At 42.1% G+C, this 12,566-nt stretch overlaps 1 protein-coding gene across 14 annotated transcripts in view; it reads right to left on the reverse strand.

The window, feature by feature from the left end:
- ITPR1 (inositol 1,4,5-trisphosphate receptor type 1) overlaps positions 1-12,566 on the reverse strand; it is a 182,521-nt gene that overhangs the window by 111,504 nt on the left and 58,451 nt on the right. For 10 of the 14 annotated variants that reach the window (XM_063348471.1, XM_063348468.1, XM_063348469.1 and 7 more), the window contains 12 exons: positions 12,456-12,554; positions 11,905-11,988; positions 11,675-11,821; positions 10,238-10,333; positions 8,787-8,831; positions 5,631-5,785; positions 4,227-4,326; positions 3,624-3,784; positions 2,685-2,826; positions 2,171-2,329; positions 1,415-1,587; positions 1,034-1,153 (listed from right to left, as the gene is read on the reverse strand). In XM_063348471.1, coding sequence (XP_063204541.1) covers positions 1,034-1,153; positions 1,415-1,587; positions 2,171-2,329; positions 2,685-2,826; positions 3,624-3,784; positions 4,227-4,326; positions 5,631-5,785; positions 8,787-8,831; positions 10,238-10,333; positions 11,675-11,821; positions 11,905-11,988; positions 12,456-12,554 — 1,481 coding nt within the window. The remainder of the gene's footprint in view (positions 1-1,033; positions 1,154-1,414; positions 1,588-2,170; positions 2,330-2,684; positions 2,827-3,623; positions 3,785-4,226; positions 4,327-5,630; positions 5,786-8,786; positions 8,832-10,237; positions 10,334-11,674; positions 11,822-11,904; positions 11,989-12,455; positions 12,555-12,566) is intronic. The other 4 variants (XM_063348473.1, XM_063348472.1, XM_063348470.1 and 1 more) reach the window with 1 other exon arrangement.

Raw genomic sequence — 12,566 nt, forward strand, 5'->3', positions numbered from 1 at the left:
ATATTTAAGGTTTTACATTCAGCCTTACAGAGATCAACATTTCAGCTCCATTCAATTGCTGAAGATAAGGACATTAAGTTAAAGACATGTCTAACTGACTTTCACAAACACCTTTACAGGAGAACTGGTTAACAACAACAGACTAGGAAAGGACTTGGTAAACAAAAATATCTAAAATCGATTAGTTCTGTATCCCATAAACACCAATTAGATTAGAACTTCTTTCTGCTTATGTGGTGAAATAACTACAAACGAATCAGCTACTAAAACTAAAAAGGCTTTGGGGGCTTTCAGCAAAAAAAAGATCATACATCTGAAAACAACAAGTTAAATACACAAGGATAAGAACAAATAAGTGATGTGGCAACTTTAAGTGCTGGTGGAAATAAATATAGTCTTTATGATTTCATGAAGAGAATTAAATCTAGAATACTCCTCTCATCCATTTGTGTTTTAAATGCTATCTGACAAAGACCTGCTTCCCTTTTAGAGTATTTTGATAATTATTATCTATGCCCTATTCCACAGATCGAATAAACCCATCTTTATGAAAGACCATTGGGATTTGGCGCCTGCTGTGATGCTTCAGCATGGCAGAACACTGCTGAGCACTGGAGATCAAAACCCTAAATGCAGCAGGAGAAAGGGGTGAGCAGCGACGCAGCAGCTCCTGCTTTTTCGCGGGCTGAGCTGGGGGGGACACGCACCCACAGAGCGCTCGCTCACTGCAGACAGCGTTCGGAGAAAAGCCTGAAGCCCAGAGGAGGATCAGGCCCACGGGACCCCGCACACCTTCCTGCAAAGTCTGTCTAGTTTGATCAAACGTGAGATATCGGAAAGACTTCTCTGACTGCAGGACTGAGAATGCATATGGCAGCCGTCTGCTGCCATCAGTACCCGTTCGCTGTGTATCTGAAGGGGACCCCACACACACTCAACTGCTTTCTCTAGACGTGCCAGCAGTGCTCTCAGCTTTGAATCACCTTCCTTCTGTTTCACACTAGGAAAACCATCTTTAAAGGCATTAACTTACTTGGTTTCAATGAGGATGTCTGCATTTGCTGGATTCAGCACGGCTTTGCAAATCAACTCCTGCGTCACTGGAATAGATTTGTTCATGGAAACGCACAGATCTGAGAGGTAATCCAAAAACCTGTTGGAGAAAACGCCAGCCAAAAGGGTATCAATCCTTGTTGAGATCTAGACTGAAGCAATCTACATTTCAGAAAGAAAACATTCAGAACTCCATTTTAACATTGCAGAGCCAGACTGTTGCCCGAGGGGGAAGTTATGGCGAGTGCCAAACTAGAAGTGAGCTAGCTGTGCTTCCTTGCTAGCAAGTTGGCAGGTACAGATTTCTCTCAGAAGGCTAAGAGGAAAAGGGTAATCATATACTCAACAACATGGATCTCACCTGGGCTCCCTATTTTTCCTCACAAGACTAACAAAAGTGTCAATCTCGGCCGCTGTGATGTGCTTCTCCAAGAGCTTGCGATTGTTATGAAGCAGTGCTGTAATTGTGTCCTCGGCCAAGACATCGTAGCCAATTTGCTTCTGCATGAAGCCAAACTGCTTTGCAATGTATTCCTTCAAAACACAGAGGGAAGAAGAAAGGTGTTGTAATTAATTCTCATAATTTAAGAAAATAGCCAACAGCAGAAAACAGTAAGGTGTTTGTCAATATCAACATCCCAAGAAGCAAACTGGATTAGATTCAAGTTGTTCTTCTTTTGAGAGACAGCACGAGAGATAACCTTAACACCTCCCCTCCCGGGCCAGACACCACCAAGGCATTTACCCTTATCTGATATGAGTTTCTTTTAAATAAATGGCAACAAAAAAATCAACAGCCTTAACACAGGCCAACTTTCAATGGAGCTTGTAGTATGCAAGAGTGAAGAAAGCCTTATAATTCACCTGGATTTGACAGTTAGCAACACTGTTGTTTTCTTAAATTCCCCTTAGAATTGGTACTAATTACATTGCATATAGTCTCCGACAGAGATGAAAAATGCCAGATAACAGCAAAACTGAGCAATCCAAAAATCTCTTGCTGACTGTACAATCACAGCACAGCATAGCAGGGTTTAATTAATGGGATGCAGCTTTTATTTTTTTGGAGCACGGGAACAATGTTAGTGCCATTGAAAACTGCAGACATATTTCAAACCTGATTCTTTCTGTAATCCTGCTGAGAGTGTCTCAGCACCCGGTAGCAAAGCCGGCATATGTGTCTGAAAGGAGCATGGCGCTGGTCTCCAAGCTCCTCCAACCGCAGCATCGGGCCATCACCGCTGTCCGTAAACGGTGCTTGCAACAACTTGAAAATCTATAGATTTATTAAAAAATAAGATCCCATGAGACGCTGCCTTCATCTATCTCAAATTAGTGTAAAAGCACCCTGTCAGTGTCTTTACTTTTCTAAAACGTACATCAGAAATACACTACAGTCACCAAGTTTCTTGGCCATAAGAGTAGCCTGGACAGAAGGCATTGTTGATCACCTTTATTCAACCCCATATTCTGTAATTTTTTTCTTCTAGCCATGGTATGCCTACAGTCCACCACCAAGAGCCTGCTGAAAGCTAGAAACTCAGAGGATCTTTTGGTCTCAATAATTTGGCCAGGTTCTCTATTATTAGGTTCTGTTTTCTGACAACCCTTCAGAGAAAAATGCAGCCTACCTGCTTTAGAATATTCTGTTCTCTCATCAGTTTTTGCCGTTCTCTATTAGGTTTAGAAAATACCACTTCAAGGACATCTTGTCCAGAATTAGTTCCACCAGTAACAAAGTACACCAAATCCTCCAACAATTTGGTAACAGATCTACAGGAAAGCCAGAAGTTGTTAATACAAGACCTACAAATTCTAGCTGTTAAAAGAACAATGCCAGTGTAAGTTTACACATTTCAAAATGCTAAGTGAAAAAAGAACATCAATTAGTGACTGGCTCAGATGCTGGATAAAGCACATAGGTTTGTACAGAACTTAAAATTAGGAACTGATGCTCCCTATTGCTGTAGCCTTACTGTCTCATAGCTAAAGCACAGCAGCAGTAAGACAACGGTATCGCTTTAGGGCAACTATAAGCTTGCCAAGTTTTATTTGGCAGTTCTTTAAATTGCCGGAAAAATTAAATCAGGTGATAATCTCTCCCAAGGCCAAATAAAAGACATTGGCTGTAGAAGGACACGGGCCCTGGTTTTACACAGCTGACTCTCCGCTCTTTTTGTGTGGCCACGTACTTTTCACGGATATTGTCAGAGGATTTGCAAGAAGTCATATGTTCAGTCTTCACAAGATGGATTATAAATTCCCACACTCAATTTGCAAAGCCCATCAAGAGAGGTAATGCTGTGGATTAGTCCTCCCAGTTCACAATAACCGTTCTCATGCTCTCATTTCACAGAGGAGCAGGGAGGGCTTGACAGAACTGGCTTGAGAACCTCCACTATGGACACGTCAACAATAAAACCATCAAGCTGTTTTTTAAAAAAATATATCTCATCAAGTAGGAAACAAAATCCTTCTCCTGAAGACAGCGTACATAGATAAAATTTTCAGAGAAACAGACACTGAGTAAAGGAAACAACATTATCTAAACCAAATTCTTGCATCCTTACCTTCTTTCATTCTGGGTTATTGTTCCCTTTTCCAATTTGCCAGCAATGGAACCTAAAACCTTACTTGCATCATTTGCAAAATCCAAGTCCCGAACCTCTGCAGGGGAAACCGGCACTATAGCAAAAGCTTCTTTGTCCTCTTTCACTGGAGAAGTACCAATCTGAAACCCAGAGAAGTTTTATCATCAAACCAAAAGGCAGAAAACAAAGTAGTGATTCACATACTCAGTGATAATAAAACAGAAGAAAAGCCACGCTCTGATGAACTCAAACTCTGCGAACAGTACCACTCCGTGCAAGCTCAAAGGTGTTCCTGAATTCAGAGAAACATCAGGAGAGATTGCAAAATGTTGCCGTAAACAGTGGAAAGAATTCTCCTTGTGATGACTGTCGTACAGCAGAAACTGAACAGCGTAACTAGTAAACTCCTATGTAAACCTAATCTTTTAGATAAAATATTTTGCACAGGCACTGTTCATTGCTGTGAAGCTGCTTGCTGCTTGACAAACCCAGCAGCCTCGAGGGACTGGAACTTCTACCAACAGCACTTTTGTGAAAGTACAGGAATCAATGGATGTGCTTATATAAAGTAACAGAACTTACTTTAAGCATCACAGGTTTCTCTTCTTCTTTATCAATAGGAATATTGGTACTATGGACCCAGGTGTTAGTGCAAAGGTGTCTAAGTCTGACATAAGAGTTCCTGAAAGTCAAAAGTTTCGAAGCGTGAGTCACTTCCCAGACGGGAAATCTTCACATTGTTCAAATTGCAAGATATTGGCAGGAATAAGTGGGGAAAAAAAGTGTCATCTTTATCCATGCTGCATACCATAACAGGAAAAAGGCTTTTCATTCCTTATTTCATTCTATAAATTCACCTTAAGAAGTCTTCTTATATAATGAAGTAGGTTCTGCTGTAAAACAGAACTATGTCTATATTTTGTTGCTGTAACCCAGCCAGCCCAAACCACGACATGCACAGTAACAAATTAAGCCTCTTCAAATCCTCGCTTTTCCACATGCTGTAGTGTATCTGAGCTGTCAGCTTCTTCCCTTACCTTTGTATTTTCAGACCGTAACTCCCTATCTATTTTATATTTTCTGAACTGAAAATTTTTAGACTAGCTATAAAAAGGGTCAACACTGTATGAGCATCAAAGGTCCATTAGGATACAGAACGCGAGGCCAGCACACAACAGTGTTCTCTAGCAAAAGTCCAGTCTTTCTTCCCTGTGGGGACAGCAGTTCCCAGGCTCAGTTTTCTTGGGTACTTCTGGGAATGACGCTGCTTTGCATGTACCAGCTCTTTGATAAAAGATGTCAAGCCACTGTCAGACAAGCACCTTAGGCCAGGACAAGAAAGACTCTCAGCTGCAGTACAGCCTCCTGTCTCCACACAACCACGGCAGCCCAAAGGAGAGAAGAGGCAGCCAGGACTGCTGCATTTGGTGGCCACATTAGCTTCTGCTAACTTAAGAGCGTCTGATGATTTAGGGAGTTGCTTAGATAAAGTGGGTTGAATAAATATGCCATGCTTTCTCAGTGGGAACTGACAGCAAAGAGCTTGCATTCAGACCGTGCATCTCTCAAAGGTACAGCATTTTATAAGTACCAAGAGGTGCCACACGAATAGTTAAGATCCTGTAAACAACAGAAAATGAAGCGTTAAATACTCGATGTTACGTCCTAGTTAACACCATACAGACAAGTCATGCGAATGGCATGATAGGACACCCAAGGCTTTTAGTTCCTGTTTGTTCACTGGCAAGGAAGTCACCTAACCTCAACTTTTCCATCTGTAGAAGGGGCTCTAGTGCTTATAACTCAATTGTAAAGTGAAGCTCCAGGCCTTTGCCAAGTATTTCTGTATTAATTTGAGGAAGAACCTTAATTCCAGAGGGGGGGAAAAAAGTGGGAGACAGCTTTACCTTATAAAAAAACAAACCAAAAAAAATCACCAGATGTCACACTCCAAAGCAAATAGTCAGTTCTAACACTTAACCATACCTGGGGACAAGGCTGTCTCCTCCTCGCAAGGTGGTAGGGTCCAACTCAAATATGGAGGAGATATCGTTCCCTTCAGGCACAGAGACCAGAGAGTACGCCATCTTCTCCTGAGCGCCGCGCAAGCCTCGTCTGGAGGCGTCCTGCTCAGGGTCCAGCTGTGGAAGAAGCCCCATCACACACGGTCAGAGCAAGCCCTCCAGACCCACCTGCCTAGCATTAAACAGATGTCTCCTGCCATTCACAGACATAACTCTGAACCACTCCACACACCGGTTACGACAGCTGGGCTTTAGGACACCAGTAAAACTGACACGCAGCTGCTCTTGCCAACCACTGCCTCGCTTTCCCTGGTGTTAATCACTTTGAGCATTCCTGGATCACAAACACAATACATCCTAAACCACAGAGGTTATGTCTTGCAGACAGTGCCAGAAGAGGCTCAAAATCCCCCGGCCATTCACCCCACAGCACACTGGGAACTCTGACTGGTTTCAGATGACCCACATCTGTTACGATCCCCACCCCTGACACTACTGGCTTTTGAAAAGTATTTGACATACTGCAATCATCACTCTAACAAAGTAATTATGAGAGCTGCAAATATAAAAATCAGCAACACCATGTACCAACCATCTTGCTGGGAAATAATCAACTTCAGCAGCAAAAACAGGACTCTCATCTACCACAAATGAAACAAAATCTAATCAAGAAGTCAGCCGTCTTGCTGTTCACGCTACAGCTTATGATGCACTCGAACACAATGATATGCTACGAAGGACACGGCATCAGAAATATCTTTATTCCCAAGGTGCTAGTGAATTACCAGCCTCCTTTAACAAAGTAAAGATACTAACATCACCTGACTAAAATGTTGGATTTTCAGATGAAAGCACAAAAGGGCAGGAAAAAATAAAGATAAATGGGGAAAAAGGAACGACAACTTTCTCTAAGAGCATTCCTAGGGAGCTACCAGTTATCATGAGTCAATAAAAAAGTTGCTCACTGTCTGACACAACACAGGAGCCAGCTGTCCACGTATAAATCCTAGATGTAATTTTCAAAGTGATCAAGCAACCAATTTATCAGCTTCTCCGTGATCTTGGCACCAGCGGAAGGCAGGCACCCAACACAGTCAGCACTCAAGTACCTGTCTTTCAAAGTCCTGGTGTAAGGCCTTGCAATCCTTAAACATACGGAAAAGTTATCCAATGCTGCCTGCGCCTCAGGATACTCTGTAGTTAGCACATTTGCAGTCAATGAACTTGGCTGCAAAGTAGTGACATTTAAAGTCTGATTTCGCACATGGGAACAGACAGTTAGCTGTATGGAACAGAAACACACATTGGGAGTGTGCCTTCAAGAGAAGAAGCAACTATACACCAAATAGCGTCCATCTGGAGGCTTTACACCACGAGAAATTCACTCACTTGGAGTGAATTCTCCAAATTTCAGCTGTCTCCATCTCCACAGTAAGGCAGCTGCTCTGTATTTGCAATTTGTGCTTCGGGAGACAACTGGTCAGTTATTGAAGCTGTGACAAAGCTGAAAATGAGCAGTAAATCAGGCAGTAGGATAAGGGGCAATTTAGGGAGAACTAAAACTTCAACCTCAACATTGTCAAAAGCAGTCCCCTCTATGTTCCAAGGGTACAAGCTGGCATCTCAGCCATGCCCATTTAAACCCCATTCTCTTGCAGCTCACAACATTAAAACACAGAGCTGTGCAAAGAAACCCGCCGTCTTGCAGACAGCTCACATTTGGATAAAGTTGGAGTTTAGATAAAGTCGCATAAAGCAGCCTACACCATCCTGTCACTAGTGAATATTAAATGATGCAGTAATTTTGTGTCAGAAATGAATTATGTGCTCCCGATCCTATTCTTTATGGTCTATTTTTGCCACCTAGTGGTAAGGAGACAGCAGGGAAAAAAATCCTCAACTCTGAAGCCAGTGTGTTATCGCTATTACTGCGCTTATCAAGGGGCATTAGCAAAACACCAGTAGGATGGATGTCTGCATAAAAGACCTTGACACTGATTAACTGTCAAAAAGTTAGGCCAACAAAATAGTTCAATGGTGGATGTCCCTGTCCCCCAGTAGTTTTGGGGGTGGGGGGTAGGTGTCCATTTTTTCATCTTTGCAGTACATTTACTGAAATCAAGCTGTCAGAAGATCAGTGTTTGCTGCCAAATACCACCAAGAACTAATCAGAATAACAGCTCAATATCTGGGGGCAAGGGTTAGTCTTTTAATGGACAGGCTATAATGACAAATCCTTTTAGGAGGAAAGCTCCACCTCACAGGATTTCAAAGCATCACAGTGCATTCATCTCCCTTTAAAAATCGGAGGAGTAGTTCTTTTTCATATCCAGATGGAGCAAGTCTTCCATAACACAGGGTAAATGACCAAGAAAGCTGCATAAGCCTACAATCAAATCCAGCTTAAAAAAAAAAATACGTAATCCACAATGGAAAGTGCTGTTCCAGTTTTATCTGTTTTCAGCTGCTGAAAATGCTGTTTGCCTTTGACACCGAAGAGAAGCTTCTATTAATACAAAGCATCAGCACACTCAATCTTTGACACAACAACATTTACCGAAAACAACACAGACTTGCTTTCACAGGAAAATCAGAAGAATGGCACTGAAATCATTCTCACCCTGCCATTCTTGCTCTCTAGACCCTTTATCCTGGCTTTCCTGTGACAAGCTAAAACGAGAGAGGGAATTCGTTTCTTAAACAAGGAGGTCGGAGACTGACTGGCACAGCACCACATGAACATCCCGGCAGGGGCACATGTCACCCAGTGTCACCTTGAGCAACTTGCTTTTCGGACCTATTCCAGAGAGTGCTTCAAGGAGACAAAGGTTTAAGAAAGAGGAAGACAGAAAGAGAGATGCTACAAAGTGGGGAGGCGAGGGGGTCCAAGTAACACATAAACTCGGTTCCATGTGCACTGCTCTTCACTAAAGCCTAATCCAGTTTTCAATCTCCACGTCTCTGGACAGGCCTTCAGAGCCTCCAGATCATTCTCAGTTCTTTAGGTTCTTCACTAGCAACAAAGCCTGGACCATCTATGCACTGGCCAGGTAAATACCTGGGCCTGTGTCAAGCCCTCCTCAATTAGGGGCAAGATCATACTCTTGCCTATACTTACTGAGGATTGACACTCCAGGTCATCTTCCTCATAGTCAGGGTTTACCTGATGAAACAGAATCACAGGCACGTCAAAACTCTAACAGAGCTGGAAGTGGGAAACAACCTCAGCGCGGTCTAAACTTATTTTCTTAAAGATGCACTCTACTGGTACAGCACTACCAGGCATGCAGAGCAAATACACTGGGCAAACCCATGCACTTCTCATCAGGCATCTCTCTGCCCATCAGTTAAACAGTTAAGTAATCAGCAAGTACGCAGAGAGATTTATCTTGTTCAGGATAATCACTAAAGGAGCAAGAGGAGTAGCGAGTTACCAAGTTTCAGGGTCTTTTTAAAAATCCCAAGTGGAATTTCCAACTAGAAATTACTGGCTTGGCAGAAATCTTTTAGAACAAACACTATTCTAACAATGGATCAGGTGAGCAATCTCCGCTGGTACATTTTTGCATGATGTAAGACCATGTTTTTGTTTTGGCTGATTAGCAAACCCAAGATTTACTGGAAAAGCTCTATACTGGATCACTACTGAAAGGGATTTGCAAGTGTGCATGTGACAAAATGCTGCTGTTTTTTCAATCTGCTTATTAGAAGAATATAAAATATTAGAAGAATATAAAATGGGATATTTAATCTGGACTTTTTCCACTGAAGCTCTCAGGACAACAGGATGGTCTGAGACAGCTCTTCTGCCCTGCTACGCACTCTTACACCCAGGACAGCTTTCACTTACAAAGGTTTGTGTATTGGCATGTTGATATAGTCATGCTTTAAATTAAACAGTAGTAGTTTTAATAAACATTTACAAGTGTTAAGTAGCAGAACTCACAAAATTATAACCCTTAGACTTCTTTTTTAATTCTTATTTTTAAATAAAATGTCTTGAAATCTTATTTCAAGGAGGGAAAGATGCCCATTACGGAGAGAGAAAAAGATTTATTTATTTTCTGCTTGGACAGCTAAGCTTCATCTGCAGTTCTCACAAGACGGGTCTGAAGTCTAACTGCATTTTCATTTTACACTCAGTTCTACAATTCCGCTCAGAAATCACTGATTCAAGAGAAACTAACGATAGTTGAATTCATTTTCCCCAAAGGCTCTCAGCCATTTACAATTTAATCATCTATTAATAAATTCATCTTGATTCTACTGCCCACATGACAGGATACTATTTAGTGCCTATTCTTTGCGGAAGAGTTACAGCCTTTAGAATTCATACAAAAAGTGAAAAAAGCTCAAGGCTACCCCTGTACCATGGTATTCTTTCAAGTCTCTTGTTCTCTATGTTTAGCCACCTACTTTTGTATCAATAGTGAGGACCCAAACACCACTCTCCTTCCCCTCCCCTGGGTATATTTTTAGGGCAGAAAATGAGAGAATTTCAGAAGGTGTAACAGGAAGAAAATACCATGGAAGGAAAGGAAGAGTTCCTAAGCAAGTCCCAACACCTACCTCTGCTGCTAGGTAGTGTCCAGTAGCGAGGTGTTTGAACCTGAAAAGGCTATTCCAGTACCCCGCACCACCACGACAAGGATCATGCTGCACCACCTGCAAGGAAAGGGAAACTACGTTTACACCGTGTGTCAGTGACCTCCCTTTCAAACACAGCATTTACTGTATCTCACGTACAGATAAGAGGAAACAGAATGAGGAGCTTCAGAAAAGAGGAAACAACCTTTCGTATGTGAACAACACACAGTCCAGTAGATACTTTGAGCAGACTACAATTAGTTCATCTCAACAATTTAGGAAAAAGTGACAATATCTGTTTGCAAAGGCACGGACCGTGGCTGGTACTCCACTGGAGTCTGGTGAGTCACGGCAGGAAGATTATGGTGCAAGTTGGCAGAGAAGGTGCCCTAGATGTGCATGTGCTGCTAGGTCTTAAAACAAACTTCCTAATGAAATGCAACAAATCCTTTACCTTTCTGGTATAACTGATTTTTGGCCTTCTGAAAGTGTGTGAGGGAAGACACTTGGAAATGTTTCAAACATAATGGTGTTGTACAAAGGAATTTAAGGACTACTCTCCAGCTTCTCCTGTGGCTAGCAGAGCCTCCAACATCAGATAATGTGTTACTCCATATCAGCTTCTCTGAGGGTACACCCTCTTCCTCAGGGAAAACTCAGCGCAGCCGAGCTGTGCCTTTCGGGGAAGGCCTAGCTTACCTCTGCCTCGCATTTACCAACACTAACTGCATACACAAGGACGGTTACGACAGACATGACTGATGTGTTGTAACATCTAATGATAATTCTGGGTAGGCTTTTAATGTATGTCAAAGCAGATACTTCTAGAAAGAGAATATGGAAGAACACAATTAATTTTATGATTCTCAAAGGCAGTTCACATGGCAAACACTTAAAATCATAAAACTACTCTAATTGATAAAGTGAGGATATTTTAAGAAGGCAGCAATGGCCAACGTGTTAGTCACACTACTTAAAAGCCAAGTAAAGAAAAAAATGGTCCAGACAAACAATGCACAGAGCGTAGCAAAGGGCTGCAGTCTCCTATCAAATGAGGATGTGCATAATCACTTACTCCACACCAAAAATACAGCGTTGGGTACACTCAGCAGGAGAGTTGAAATTATTCGCTGGTGTTAAACTTTAGTGATGGGTAAGAAAATGACTTCAGAGATGCTTCCTGTCCCCTTTTTCTGAATTGTCAAGAACCTGAATTTGAGAGCTATGTGCTGCACCATTAGAGATCAGAACTCCTCTTTGATTTTGCACAGAAAGCACAGTAAGTAAAGGAACTTTAATCTTAAACTTCTAATACCAGGAAGACTTTTACCTATAAAAAGAAATCCAGGTACACTGTTTTTAAACAGAAACAGTAATTGTTACTACAAAGCCACCCCCAGCCTGGGTTACAATTCTTACCTCTACTTCCCACAGGGCTTTTGAACTGGTTGCAGATGTGGCCGACTGTCTCCCCGTCGTCCTCAGGAAGACATGCTGCTTCTTCCTGTGCTCATCGCAAGTGAGAAACTTCTCCTGCTCTGCGTGAAACAGTCTCACCACGTCCCCCTGTCAAAGTCCAGACAACACAATCAATATGGGCATTACCCATCACTGAACAACAGACAAGCAAGTAGAGTTTTGAGTCTTACCCCTTTGAGAATATCATCTTTGTTATCACTCCATTTCATGAAGAGGACTATCTTCCAGCTCGTATTGCAATTCACAGAGTTGACCTAAAACGAGAACTAAAATCATTAGTCCCACTGTCTTGTGCCTGCACAAGATACTGCCACGAAGCACTGCTTTACCTTTTCGACAATTTTCAACACAATACTGCAGTCCCTGTTGCGTTACTCCAGAGGAGGAAAGCCCTTTCTGAATTTACTCTGGAACAAGTAACTCCAGAGATGACCTGCTAGGAAGTCACTAGCTACACATCATTTTAAGAAAAATTTTAAGAAAAAAATTAATTTCAGCCAATCAAGCAAAAGAGATCAAACTCAAACCTCTGTCCAGTGCCCAACAGATACAAGAAAAGTCTGACAGCTATATCAAGTTGACAATTAATGAGATAACCACAATGCCACAGGTACCAACCAACTTACTGATAACCTGATTTTCATAAAACACAAGTCCTAGCAGCTTTGCTGAAACACGCAGAGGTTTGTACAGTGCTCCAGCCATGTCGGTCTGCCCTTACCTCATTGCATCCCGGGTTATCGACAAGCTGATGACTACTGGCGTGGAGAGGCTGGCCAGCATTGACGGGATTCAGGACTACTTTGTCTCCGATGACAACCTGTAGATGAGT

The sequence above is a fragment of the Chroicocephalus ridibundus genome, chromosome 10 (genome assembly GCF_963924245.1).
Source record: "Chroicocephalus ridibundus chromosome 10, bChrRid1.1, whole genome shotgun sequence".
Lineage (NCBI taxonomy): Eukaryota > Metazoa > Chordata > Aves > Charadriiformes > Laridae > Chroicocephalus > Chroicocephalus ridibundus.